This window comes from Mytilus edulis, chromosome 14, assembly GCF_963676685.1.
Source record: "Mytilus edulis chromosome 14, xbMytEdul2.2, whole genome shotgun sequence".
Lineage (NCBI taxonomy): Eukaryota > Metazoa > Mollusca > Bivalvia > Mytilida > Mytilidae > Mytilus > Mytilus edulis.
The window spans coordinates 9,498,387-9,513,699 of record NC_092357.1 but is presented as its reverse complement, the minus strand read 5'-3'; the positions used below and the strand labels follow the sequence as shown (position 1 = coordinate 9,513,699).

The 15,313-nt window shown below is 33.1% G+C and overlaps 1 protein-coding gene and 1 long non-coding RNA gene across 2 annotated transcripts; one reads left to right on the top strand and one right to left on the bottom strand.

The window, feature by feature from the left end:
• The first annotated feature begins 258 nt into the window (after positions 1-258).
• Positions 259-3,936, top strand: LOC139502653 (uncharacterized). Its single transcript, XM_071292180.1, has 4 exons — positions 259-506; positions 1,120-1,291; positions 3,071-3,218; positions 3,867-3,936. Exons 1-4 carry the CDS (start codon positions 503-505, stop codon positions 3,882-3,884), a joined length of 342 nt encoding a protein of 113 aa, XP_071148281.1. The 5' UTR covers positions 259-502; the 3' UTR covers positions 3,885-3,936.
• A 393-nt stretch (positions 3,937-4,329) lies between these two features.
• Positions 4,330-7,961, bottom strand: LOC139502652 (uncharacterized). The gene is made up of 3 exons (XR_011658906.1): positions 7,640-7,961; positions 5,929-6,149; positions 4,330-4,529 (listed from the first exon to the last, which is right to left on the bottom strand). It is a non-coding gene; the product is annotated as an uncharacterized lncRNA (long non-coding RNA).
• Between the last annotated feature and the right edge of the window lie 7,352 nt (positions 7,962-15,313).

Genomic DNA, 15,313 nt, shown 5'->3' with positions numbered 1-15,313 from the left:
AAGAGCAGAACTATATACATTTTTCTTGCATATACACCTTTTGGCTTTTATATTATTGTTACATAATAAAATTAACTACATTTTACAAATGTATAAACAGTGATTTAAGCCAAAATTATTGTTGTATCTTAAAAAACTATATATATAATAAGTTCTATTGTTATTAAAAAATGAAAAGTTCATTTATCAAAAAGGTATAGCCAAACTGGGACAATATATTTACACTGTAACTATCATCATCATCAAACTTTTAACATGAATTTACAAGAAGTTGGAACTGAAAGGGAAGTCATCAAAAAAGGGATACCAGAGCATTGCAAGATGGTCTAGGTCAATCAGTAACCATATGTATTGGTGTGCTGCAAGTAGCAATGGTAATGGTTAGGAGTTGGTACAGAAGTGGCAGTCTGTATTGAAACATTGTGCTAATGTCAATGACGGTCATGGTGACCTGTTTCCTAATTGCTTACATGGACCCTTGGAAGATAGAGAATGGATCAAAATGGGTAAACAGTTAATTTATAAGTTTATGGCATCTCAACATGCTCAATATGTAAAATTTATCTCAGACAACACATTAACTTTTAAGTCATATTATTTTATAAATTTACAAATATAGTTTACATTGTATTGATATTGAAACAAAAAAAAATTAACTGTTTATTTTAAGTTCTATTTATCATGTTTATCAAAACACTTATTTTAGAAATTCAGTGCTTCTTTATGCTGGTAGTAATGCCTTTTAACGTCGGGCGTCAAACATTCATTTCGGCTACTGTTTGTATCATAATATCCTTATCATGATTCGTCAGAGGTCTCAAATAGTTATTGTTACCAATTTTTTTGGAAAAAAATAATGTGATTCTTCAAGGTCAGTTGATGTTTTTATCATCTAAAAGAAAGTGTACATTTTATCATCATACACTAAAAATTACCATTAACTTCATTTGGCAAGAAATTTTACTGTTATTCATCATAAAGGTACCCCCACTGCAACCCTCTTTTATTGTAGATTTAATTTTTACTGAATCTGCAAAAAGAAGTATGTACATTGTACTAGTAATCAAATATGAATAGACAATACTTTGAATAAGTAATATCCTTTTCATTTTAATATAGGATCACCTGCCTACATAGAACTTGAAAAAGTAATATGTGGACGAATGTTGTTAAAAGACATCAAGAAGTTATCACCAGCAGAACAGACATCTGGGATGGAGTCGTTTCACAACATTGTTTGCTACTTTGCTCCAAAGTCAACACATTTCTTCTACTGGCAAATGAGGGCAAGGTTTGTAACATTTGAACACTTAGCCTAATTAATAAAATGTTCTGCAGGGCACAGCTTGATACGACTGCAGATGTCAAACCCTTAATAGTTGAGGCAAATATGGACACAACATTCAAGCTTAATACAGCTCTGAATTTTGATTGTGATTAAATATTTGACACAACTTAGGTTTTGGACACAGAATGAATGTGGTCTAAGAACTGAAATTTTTTAAACTAGACATTTACCTATTATGGTCCAATATCCAAAATCTAAATTCATGGTTAGATTCTGACAGCATATCAAAGTACCCCATACATTCCATTTTTGTTGAAATCAAACACAGCTTAATTTTGGACCTTGATTTGGACCAACTTGAAAACTGGGCCCATAATCAAAAATTCAAATACACATTAAAATTTAGACTATATTAAAGAACCCCAAAAATTTATTTTTTGTTGATATGAAACAAGATTATTTTTTTACCCTTTGCCTTTGGACCTTAATACAGACCAATTTGAAAACAGGGCCTAAATTTAAATATCTAAATAAGGTTAGATTCGGGATATCAAAGAACCCCAAGAGTTCAATTTTTGATGAATTCAAACAAAGTTTAATTATGGACCCTTTGGACCTCAACGTGGACCATTTTTTAAAAGGGGCCCTCAATCCAGAAACTTGATACACTGTTAGATTCAGCATATTAAAGAATCCTAAGAATTCAAGAATAAAACCCCTTTTAAATTGGTCAAGAAATAAGCAACATAGAAAAGTAGTGTTTTTTCTCCTGATTCCTTAACAGTGAGGGCCATACCCCCAAAATCTATTCCAACCTTTCCTTTCTGGTATTGAACCTTATGGTCAAATTTCAGAGAGATCCATACACTTCCAGGCAAGTTATTGTCTGGAAAAGACAAAAATGCATATTTGGACCCCCCTTTTTGGGCCCCAATTCCTAAACAGTTGGACCATAAGCCCCAAAATCAATCCAAATCTTCCATTAGTGATTAGAGAAACCATCTGTCTTCGGTGGACGCTTATGACGATGAATTGATACAATTACAAAAAATGTAAACCACCAAAAGTTTTTTTTCATTTTTTGCAGTTGTATAAAAACACTTGCATACTGAACAAATATATTCTTGCAATCATTCTCATTACATTCATTTCAATTTAATTCATTTTTCACTTTTTTTGTTTGCTTTATTGATTAAATTGTTAATTTCCATAAGAAGGTTTGAACCTCATTTCCTCAGTTGCTGCCACAAATTTATACTTTAATTAAGAATTGAATGCTTCTTTTTTTAACTTCATTGGGGTGTAAAAGTGTTGAACGAAGTACATTTTGTGAAGTTCATTCTAAAAATGTGCGCACGGTCAACGCTTTTACAACCCTATGAAGTTACAAAAAAAGCATTCAATGCTTATAATTACATTTTTTAGCTATGATCACGGAAAAACGAATTGTATATATTTTTTAATTCAATCAGAATAAAGTATTATTATGAAACATACATCTAATGTAATTATAAGATAATATAGTCACATATCAAACTGCAATGGACTTCAAACTACTGAATTGAGGGCTCCTGGCCAGAGACAGGCATATATATATAAGATCCAGATTGATCATGTTTGTACCACTATGTATCATTTAAAAAAATATACTTTAATACCAATATGTTTCTGTATAATTTTGCATGTTTATACATGAGAAGCCACCTTCAAATTATTTTCATCAAATAATGTGATAGTAATTTTAAAATGTAATCCAACATATATACATTGCAAATTTTTCAGACTTTTCTTAAGTGTGCTGCACTTTCATGAAAACACCAGTAGAGTCAGGCAACTACAGCAGAAGGAAGACCTCAATTTAGTATATACTATCCAAAAGGAAGGAAAGGTGATGCAATTGCTAAGGAGGTTAAAGTCAAACAAACTTTCGGTAAGATTTTTCCACATAATAGATATAGGAAGATGTGGTATGAGTGCCAATGAAACAAGTCTCCATCCAAATAACAAATTAAAATATAAAACCATCATAGGTCAAGGTACGGTCTTCAACACTGAGCCTTGGCTTACACCGAACAACTAGCTATAACTGGTTTTACTGAAATATTTACGCAGATGTATCATCAGTGAGCAATAGCTCACAGTTTTTTTTCAGCTTTTTTTTATATGTTTTATTTCTTATCAGCTGATAACCATGGTAACTTGTAGTATCTAGAACAATAAAAAGTGTCAAAATGACAAGTCAAAATGGAAGAACTGTAAAAAACTAATTCATGATAATAACTCCTATAAATAGTTGTCAGACAATATTTTTGCAAAATGCATTGTGAAATGTAAGTGTATGTAGATTTTTACATCTTAAAAATATCTGACATTGTAAGATTTTTCTTTCTATCTGTAATTTATATGGGTGTCATGGTTATAATATATATAAGACAATGCTCTGCATTTAAAAAAAAAATTGAAAGTTCTCCATAATTACTAGTATCAGCTATGATGGACATTCTGAACGATTCAAGTTTTTTTTTTTGTTCCTATGTTCATTAGCATGATTAGTTTATTTACAATTTTACATTTAAAGGTTATGTTGATGAACTGATGGAAGAGCTGCTGCTATATCGAGAAACATATCCATCTTACAAGAGTGCCTTTGTTTTCTCTTATTTTTTTTAGTGTAAATTGACTTTGCGATAAGACGTGTCACGGTACTTGTCTATCCCAAATTCATGTATTTGGTTTTGATGTTATATTTGTTATTCTCGTGGGATTTTGTCTGATGCTTGGTCCGTTTCTGTGTGTGCTAGTTACATTGTAGTGTTGTGTCGTTGTTCTCTCCTATATTTATGCGTTTCCGTCAGTTTTAGTTTGTTACCCCGATTTTGTTTTTTGTCCATGGATTTATGAGTTTGAACAGCGGTATACTAATGTTGCCTTTATTAGATATAGCAGCAGTTGACAAAAGACTGGTTGTGCCACCTCTCTTAGCAAACAGACAAGAAAAGGAGAATGTGATTCAACAACATGTCAATAGATTTAATAATGAATAAATGTGATAAAGATTTTATTATCATAGTAATATAATATGTGTAGTCATTTTGGGTATTTAAAGCCTGTATATTGTTCAGCTGGGAACTGTTCCCTTATTTTGCCAACAACACATGATGGCAAAACAACTCTTCTGTGTTTTCCAAGTACACGGTAAATCCACCTGTTAAACCTTCTATATGCCAAATATCTGTAATGTCTGAAAACAAGAAAGTATTCAGTATTACTGTCTTAGTTATTTTTGTTGTTTTGCTGCTGTCAACAATATATATTCTTACACACATGATGATGGCTCATCTTTTTTATTCAAGGAAACAAGATGCGGTATGAGTGCAAATGTGACAATTCTCCATCCAAGTCACAATTTGTAGTAAATAAACTATTAAAAGTCAAAGAACGGTCTTCCAACATGGCCCCTTGCTCACACTGACAGCAAGCTTTTAACGGCCCCCAAAATGACTTAATGTATAACCATACTTATTAATTTTCTTGAAAAAAAAACCTATTAATGTTTATTTATTCTTTTGAACATTGTTGAGGATTTTAAAATATAGTAAAAAATTCTTTCTGGAATCTGTAATATATTAACTCCAGCGTCCAAGAACAAATAAGAGTGCACACACTGAAATGTCTTGCCTTCTTTTCTTATCATTGATATGATTTTGAACCATAAAAATGAGGTCAAGGTCAAATGAACCATACCAGTCAAACATACACAGCTAAAAATTCTTCCATACAACAAATTTAACAAATATAGTTGACTTATTGCTTAAATAGTTTAAGAAAAAACATACCAAAACACAAAAACTTTACACTGAGCAATGAACTGTGAAAATGAGGTTAATGTCAAATAAAACCTGTGCGACTGGTATTAAATATTTCTATATACCAAATATAGTTGATCTATTGCATATAGTATTAGAAAAAAAGACAAAAACTCAAACAATTAACTTTGACCATTAATCCATGAAATTGAGGTCAAGGTCAGATGACTATTGCAAGCTAGACATGTTCACCTTTCAGTCCTTTCACATACACCAAATATACTTTATCTATTATAGATATGGACTTTACCACCACAACTTAACCTTGCTCACTGATCAATGAATTGAGGTTGAGGTGACGTGAAAGTTGTCTCACATCTGACAGGCATGAGGATCTTGCAAGGTACGCACATAACAAAAACGGTTATCCTATTTAATAAGAAAGATTTTTTTAACATTACAAACATCACTGAACAATGAAAATGAGGTCGAGGATAATGGACATACATGTATGACAGACAGAAACTTAACATCATGACACATCTGAATAAAGTATGAAGCATCCAGGTCTTCAACCTTCTGAACTATAAAGCTTTTATTTTTAAGAAGTTAGCTTATCATCCCGCCTCATGATCCCTATCCTTTTGTAAAGCTTTCTGGCACAGAAGTCGCAGGCTCAACAAAAACTAGATTTCATACATGTACAGGCATATGGTAATTGACTAAGTGACTGATTTGTGATAGCAAATCTAAAAATAAAGTACAAATGATACATGTTAGTGTATAATGAAGGGTAATTTTCCACTTGCATTAGCCATGTGACAGTATACTTACTCATGAATCATTTGGTTTGGATTAAATGGACCATTTTCTTGTAGGTATTCATAATATGAAGTTTCCAAGACAAAATGTTTAGACAGTTTGCCACAAATCCCTCATGGTGAGTAATACATGTGATGGCAGCCTCCTCAATTTTTCCATCTACAATGTTAGTTTCTTGACAGCACTTGGACTCTTGTACAGTGGGCATTAAGGAACAATTCTGACACTTGCACCTATACATAATAGAAGATAACAAAATATGAATTTTACAATATACTCTAAAATCATGGAGTTGTACAATTATATTAGGTACAAGTATTGACTGAAGGCAGAATTGTCACATGTTTATAGCATGTTCTATAAACAACATGTACAAGACAGTATGGTTTTAAGGGGGGTTTCTCAATAGATGAAATATATTTATATCAGAAGCAGATTCTTTTTCGTGGAAAAATTTCATTGATTGTACAGGGAATCACTGAAGCATGACCGGAGCGGGACCTCTCTTAAGCAGTCAGTAGGCCCCTACTTATGAAAATTTCCAGATCCGCCACTGTAATTAACTCTGTAAGTGCTTAAAAACGATCAACTTGGGCTTTATGGGAAATATAATGTACTGTACATATTCCCAAATTCCATTATAATTTTACATGTATCTTAGGTACATGTATGTAACAATATGCAATTGATTACAAGTACATGTATAAAAGCCATGATTTTTCATTAACAACTTGATAATCATGAGATGGTGTTCTTTACAGAGAATCCATATGTTCAAGCAAATATGTTCTTAATTTAATCAAGAGTACATTTTTTTTTGTACCACAGTAATACATCTTTAGAAATCATGATCAACCAACAATGATTAATTGAGAAGGAAATTCAAATTACATTTTTTCCCCCTTAAAGTCAGCCACTGTCATGACTGTAATACTAGATAAAAAAAAACATATATACATGTATATAAAATAAACCACAACTTTAAATTTATTAAAACTTCCGACCTAACACCTGCCCTCAGGGTCCGAACCTTTTAAAATATACATGTGTGTACTGTACATAATGATCCAGATGTGTCAATGATCACACCAACATTAACAAGTACTATGATGTTGTAAAATTTGTTCAAAATAAAAACTGATTGAACAAATATTTTTAGAAGAGATGTTGAACTCAATAATTCAAAGTCTACATCCACACCCCCACACACACATATACTTATACAGGTACATTTTACATGATAATAATACACATGTTCACTGTACAATTTCATTTATTTTAGTATTACCACGATATATTTTCTGATACTTCAAAAGATAATGACAAATATATAGAGAGGTTCCTCTGAGGGTTCCTCAGTGAAGAGAATTTCCATTTTAGGCCTTCTTTAAATTTTGCATTCAATTAACACAACAAGAGACATTGCCAATTGTCACCATGTTTTCCTACATGTAAGAGGGAATGGACAGGAAATAACAAGGAACTCCTGTCCATCCCCAAATTCCCTCTTCCCTAAACCTGTACGTACTTAAAATTTAATATCCACTGCTCTCTGTTCCTACCCTTGTTCCCTTACCCCTCGCAGTATATAATCATCGGATAGAATATACCAAAAGTGAATAGAAGAAGAAAGGTCGCAATGTATGCTGTGTTGGACTACCTACTTATCATTATATTATGATTACAAAATGCGTCTGTATTCTTTAATAAACAATTTACGTACCATGATATATTTTGAAGCCGCCGGGCTGTTGACATATCTAATTTTTTACTTCCATCTTCTACGTCGGATGTAGAACTGTCGTATTCTTCATCATCAGTGACATCAAGTTCATGCGATTCAGCACCCGTAATCCTCTGAATTACGGGTTCATTACGGGTTCATACATGTACGGTTGTACTGACATCGCTAAGTTAACTTCAGGAATGTCTTCTTGTTCATGTTCATCGTCTGTGATTCGATAATCCATAGTTAACTTAATAGTTTTGTAATTGTTTCCACGTGTTTCACTGTTTGTTTATATTCCGAATGGAAGGACACAGCTGACGTCACAAGGATTCCAAAACAAAGGGAGATAATCATGTTGCACTTTTCCCGGTCAACAAAAAGTTACCAGTTTTATCAGTAATACGAGGACACACAAATCACTTCCTTTATGTTTTTTAGTATTTATTTCTATCAATTGATTGAAATATAAAACACCTTTGCATTTCACCTTTAAAGACATGTATTTCTTCTTTTGGTTTTTGATCAATGTTGTTTTTACATTCTGACTGAAGTTATAGTTTGGCGCTGGCACGTGAAGTCATACTAACATGTACAAAATTAAACGATTCGCAGACATTTCAATTTAACACAAAAGGCATGCTTACTTAATGAGAAATAGGTTTAAAACTGATGTAAGTAAGATGACGCTTACTAATACATGTGTACCTTTAATATAATGAAAGTACCAGTTTTTCTGCACCGTATGACCCAATATTATAAGATCATGCCGTTTGAAACATTCACTAGCGACAAAGAAAAGTGATAACATATTGTGAATTGTTTATTTTTCCTAAGATGCTAATTTATGTAAATTATTTGAACGTAGAAACTCTAGAATTTAAACAATCAACGAACAAAGTTTGTTTGGGGACTAGTAGACCAGGAAAATCTAGAAATCGAATATCCTCATACTTGCAATTGTTGCTCAACCAATGGAAAATAAAATTGCTGTTTGAATTAGTGATGAGAACATATGTTCTTAGAGTCCAGATTATGGCCAGGAACGAATTTAAAAAAACTCCGGTTGATGGCTTCTAACAAATGTATGACTACGGACGTCCTAAGTGGAAGTTCACACCCTGAACGTTCTAACGGCAGGCTCACAGCAAGGGAAGTTCTTACAGCAAATGTAATGATCATGAACGTTCCCAGCAAGCTCACAATCAATGAAATCACTTAGACGATAGCTTTTACCATTAATGGCAATGTTCAGGAGCAGCGTACATATATTGATACCTTAATTTTTACTCGGTACAATGGATCCGGAGACCTACAAATGTCATGTAGGTTTAATTACTTATCAATCTCATATTCTAAACAATTGCAAAAGACCTATCCTACCTCCATGACAAATATGTTGTTGTCCCCGCAGATAAAGCCCCAAACAACATCGTTTTTGTAAGTAAAACTCATTACATTAACTGCTTGATAAACGAATTAGGTATTGACAATTCACTGGGAAACTCAACATATACCCTCAAGACATATACCAAAGAGGAAATCCTGGATAATCATAGGTTTGTTCTGTGTTCCTTTGGAATTTCAACCAAAGATGAAGAACTGGATCTGCCATCACTGTATTTGATACCTAAACTACATAAGTGTCCTTACAAACAACGGTATATCGCTGGGTCTTCCAAGTGCTCCAAGAAACCTCTTTCTAATTTATTAACATCTATTTTATCAGCAATCAAAGACGGGCTTCAAAGTTATTGTGAAACTTCCTATTCTTGAGGGGGCGTGAATCAGATGTGGATACTTAAAAATTCCAAAGATCTTTTAGAGTACATACAATCTAACTCTCTTTTATCTTGTAACAGTATTAAAACATTTGACTTTTCTACTCTGTACACTAGTATTCCACATTCCAAACTAAAAGACAAATTGAAAGAGTTGGTATTGCTTTGCTTCGTAAAAACGAATGGCCAACGTAGATACAAGTATCTTGTCTTAGGGAGGTATAAATCCTACTTTGTAAAGGATCACTCTGATTCGAACAAAAAATTCTCTGAAACTGATATTATCAAGATGCTTGATTTCTTGATTGACAACATAATTGTTACGTTCGGAGGACGTGTTTTTCAACAGACTGTCGGCATTCCAATGGAAACAAACTGTGCCCCTCTACTTGCCGACTTGTTTCTTTATTATTATGAGGCTGACTTCACGCAGGAACTTCTTAGGAAGAAAGATAAGAAGTTAGCAATATCCTTTAACTCTACTTTTCGCTATATAGATGATGTTCTTTCACTAAATAATTCAAAATTTGGTGACTATGTGGAACGCATCTATCAAATCGAGCTAGAGATAACGGATACTACAGATACAGTTAAGTCGGCCTCATATCTTGACTTACATCTAGAAATTGACAATGAGGGTCGGTTGAAAACAAAACTTTACGACAAAAGAGATGATTTCAGCTTTCCATTGTGAACTTTCCATTTCTAAGTAGCAACATTCCAGCAGCACCTGCATACGGGGTGTATATCTCCCAATTGATACGATATTCCCGTGCTTGCATTTCCTATCATGATTTTCTTGATAGAGTGTTGCTGCTAACAAGGAAGCTATTAAACCAAGAGTTCCAAATGGTGAAGTTGAAATCATCCCTTCATAAATTTTACGGACGCCATCACGAGTTGGTTGACCGTTATGGAATAACCGTTTCGCAAATGATATCGGATATGTTCCATACGTCGTAACTACAATCCCCTTACCTTTCATGAATGTGACCTACCGAATTAGACTATTTACCGGATTTGTTATCACATAAGCAACACGACGGGTGCCGCATGTGGTGCAGGATCTGCTTACCCTTCCGGAGCACCTGAGATCACCCCTAGTTTTTTGGTGGGGTTCGTGTTGTTTATTCTATGTTGTGTCGTGTGTGCTGTTGTTTGTTTGTCTTTTTCATTTTTAGCCATGGCGTTGTCAGTTTGTTTTAGATTTATGAGTTTTACTGTCCCTTTGGTATCTTTCGTCCCTCTTTTGTTGATTATCCTCATAATGTAGCTAAAATTATGAAATTGTTTATCCACACAATGAAGTTAAAATTATGAAAACTAATAAGAATATTTTAAATATTCTAAGAAGGTCAACATAATATCTGTCTCAAATTATACATTTAGTATATGTATTACTCCAATTGGGCATTTAGATATAAAAAAAAAAAAGAAGATGTGTATGATTGCCAATGATACAACTCTCCACAGAAGACCAAAATGACACAGATATTAACAACTATAAGTCTTCTTACGGCATTCAACAATGGGGAAAGCCCATATCGCATAGTCAGCTATAAGAGGCCTTAAAATGACAATGTAAACAATTCAAACGAGAAAACTAATGGCCTTATTTATATAAAAAAAAAATGAACGAAAAACAAATATGTAACACACAAACAAACGACAACCACTGAATTACGGGCTTCTGACTTGGGACAGGCACATACATATATAATGTGGCGGGGTTAAACATGTAAGCGGGATCCCAACCCTCCCCATAACCCAGGACAGTGGTATAACAGTACAATATAAGAACGAACTATAAAAATCAATTGAAAAAGGCTTTACTCATCAGATGGACAAAAATACTAGTGGATGTGGCTGTTTGTTGTTTTGTGCAAACATTACTATACCAATAGTATAAGATCATTGCAGAATTGACATATTTATTAGCGATAATAGAATGTGTAAATTCTAACGATTTGTTAGATACGTGTGCATATTTGTGTGGAATATGTGGGTAAAGAGAAATTACGATTCAACAAATTATTTAAAGGCAAACAACACGCTTGTTAATACAACACACTTAAATCTCTAGCAACATGATGTTGTTCCTCAATCCACGTTAAAAATGACGCAAAGTTTTCTTTAAATTTATGCATCAAAACGTTAGAGATGTTTATGGTTGGCAACACAATATGGTCGTACAGTCTAGCCTATTGAAAGAGTCGTTTTTTTAAAAGTTCATAGCAAAGGACGTTCTAACTAGCAAACTGAAGGTCGGAGTATGTCTTACTGGCAAGCTCACTGTCAGGAACGTCATAACCTGCAGGTTCATGGTCAGGGACGATACTTTTGACAAGCTCACAGTCAGGAACGTCATAACATGCGGGCACACGGTCAGGAACGTTCCAATTGACAAGGTCACATTTAGCAGCATTGACGTTCTTACTAACCTGTCCAAGATCAAGGACTTTAACTGAAATACAAAGACTATTACTAGTATATATATATAAGTGTTAATATGTACCAGTAATGACAAAAACCGTATACAAAATTAAGTAGTTTACCGCTGTTATAATGTATACTAATTGACTGGATATGAGTGGAATAGTAACTTTATTTCCCCGAGGTGCAACTATTGCCTCGAGGCGTAGCCTTAATTACAAATGCCCTGAAGCAAATTTACCAAATTGAAAAGATTTATCACAGTGATTGGATTTGACTAAAAGTTGCATTGCGAAACAAATAAAAAATCAAAATAAGGTTGAAGTTTACTGCGGCAGTAAAATTTGTGCCCATAATGTTATGATGTTATGAAAACTGATAACGTCAATTGATTTAACTATTGCTCGTACTTAACAATGAAGAAAGGGATTGGCAATCTCTTACATATACTAAGAATTATAAATGTTAATATTTACCTGCAGTAACAACGCAATTCAGCATCACACAAATAATTTCAATTGATATTTTAATTGGATTATAGTGTCGTTCTATATTGTGATGTTACAATATTGATTCAGGTAATGTTAAAGGTTTCTACTTATAAAACCTTTAAAACCCAGTTGCATTTGTTTGCACCTGTTCGAAGTCAGAAACCTAATGTTCAGTGGTAGTCGTTATGTGGTTTATAAGTGTCTCGTATTTTTATACAGATTATACCGTTGATTTTCCTGTTCAAACTTAAAACAGGTCGAGTAAACAACAACAGCACAGTATAAAACACTTCAGACTCAGCATTATAAAACAAAAACAGGGTGTTCCGGAAGTGTAGTGCTGGTGCCATTAATGTTGTTCATGTAAGTAGAAACTATTTAAGTAAAATTCGATAATGTCATCTCCGAGTAAAAATAGATAGGATTTTGTTACGACTATGAAAACATTCGATAACGGTCAATTTCAACAATTGAAAATGTGTTTTGATTGACAATGGACAACTATATAATAGAGACCAATGGACGAAGTTACTAATATTTTTTTTTATTTTTTTAACGATAACAAATATTTTTATTCAATTATTTCCTGATATATAAATACCTAAGTAGTCCAGGTCGCATACTTAGTGACCCCTGTATTTTTACAGCCTCACTTGACCAGGGAAAATATCAAATGAGTTTAAACTTCCCATAGTTTTACGCAACTATATTTGAATAACCATTACAATTTATTTTATCTGATACGTTTTTTTAATTGTACCAACAGTGCATGTCTTCTCTTAACAAAAGAGGGGCGAAAATAACTTGACAACGCTATGACTAAAAAAGGAAAAAGACAAACAGACACACAAGACAAACACAAGACAAACACAGAACACAAAAAAGAAAGCTGAAGACTAAGCAAAAAGTAAAATCATAACAAGAATGTGTCCATAGTACACGGATGCTCCTTCCGCATTTTCATTTTCTATATTCAATGGACCGTGTAATTGGAGTAAAAACCATAATTTACCATTGAAATTAAAAATCATATCATAGGGAAAATGTCTACTAAGTTTCAAGTTGATTTGACCTCAACTTCATCAAAAGCTACCTCGACCAAAAACTTTAACCAAAAACTTTAACTTAAAGTGGGACATACGGACGGACAAACGAAAATACAAAAAGACGAAAGGACGGACGGACGGACGCACAGACCAGAAAAAGGGCATAAAAATTCTTTACTACGAGGAAAATTGAAAACCGAAAGTCCATTATCAAATGTCAAAATTAAAAGCTGAAACAAATCAAACGAAATAATAACAACTGTCATATTTCTGATTTGGTACAGGCATTTTTTATGTAGAAAATGGTGGATTGAAACTGTTTTATAACTAACTAAACCTTTCAGTTTGATGACAGTTGTATTAAATTCATATATATTGACAACGATGTCAGAACAAAATAAAGAGACATGAAAGGTAAAAATGTCATAAACAGCAGTCAACATGGTATTAAAACTTTAATCACTAAACAACAAACAAATATTTAATAAAAAAAAAAGCGCTATAAAAACAAACATATATATAACAAAAAAGCACAAAATGGCATATATAAAATTTAACAACCTCATGTATTGCTCTTTCGATTTAATTTACCTATGTTAAATCCACCGATAGAGGATTAAAAGGACAATAACACAATAACAATCAAAATCAAAGAGTAAACACAGACTTAAAAAACCAAAAGACATTTTGATAAATAAATAAGAAACAACACGAACTCCACTAAAAACCGGAAGTAAAATCAGGTGCTCCGGATTGGTAAGCATTTTAAGTACTATGACCTAATCGTTGCACTGACAGGCACATAGTTAGGTTAACATTTACTCTTACGTAGAATCGAGCGTTTGACGTACATCAGTTGATCAGAATGTAAACGTCACACAGGTAGAGATATGAAATATTTTGTCGTTCAAAGTATTCTGGTCCTTTATAGCTTGCTGTTTGGTGTGATCAAAGGCTCCATGTTGAAGATCGTACCTTGACATATAATGGTTTACTTTTATAAATTGTTATTTGGATGGACAGTTGGCTTATTGGCACTCATACCATATCTTCCTATATATATATGGTTCTTTTATACATATCCTCTACAGAACCAAAATTAGAAGTTTATCTTGTACTTCTTGTCGCTTGTCTTGATGCTTATTGTAAATTGCTTCTAAAAAGATCCACGTCATTACGTATCAAAGAAACTCAAAAGGACATATAGACAAAGCATTACCGAAAATGAAAGACAAGAATACAAAATTATCATAGAACAATAACATAATGACGGGATAAACATGGACTCCACCACCTGTACGTTGTACCCGATTGTTCTTTATTCTCTTTCGTGACTGGATGTCGAATTTCGTATATTCGCATCGACTCTCGCTCCGTTAGATTTGCATTCAAATCCCTCAGTTTTGATTTTTTTCTTATTTATCGATTAAGCCTCCTACAATGAGAAAAATAAACTAATGGTATGGTTATCATATAAAAACCCGACAAGAAAATATGACACATTTCAATTAAGATCATACACAATAATTTACATGTATATCGAAATAACTGGGTTTTTTTTCAACTTCCGCTATAAATTATAGATGAAAATGAGTGTACGTTCATGTTTACGGTGAATAATAAATAATATGAAAAATTTCCTTTGGATTTATTATAAATTTGAAACATGCTGTTTTGTTTGCTAGAAACAATATAATCAAGTTTTGTTGTTTGTATCTTTTGTAACCGCTTCTCTGTTTGTTATCATGTTATTACAATCTGGCTCGAATTAGCTGTTTCTGAATCTAAAGCATCATGGGTAATATTTTCAAAAGTGTACACCAAAACGTCCTGACTGGTTAAAAATGTCATAAACAATGGAAATTTAACCAATGACGTGACGTTATTTTCATTTTGGGGTACGAACAATGAAATAACCCA

Coding starts and splice junctions, on each gene's coding strand:
- LOC139502653 (XM_071292180.1), top strand. Junction 1,292..3,070: donor TACTGGCAAATGAGGGCAAG/GTTTGTAACATT, acceptor CAAATTTTTCAG/ACTTTTCTTAAGTGTGCTGC.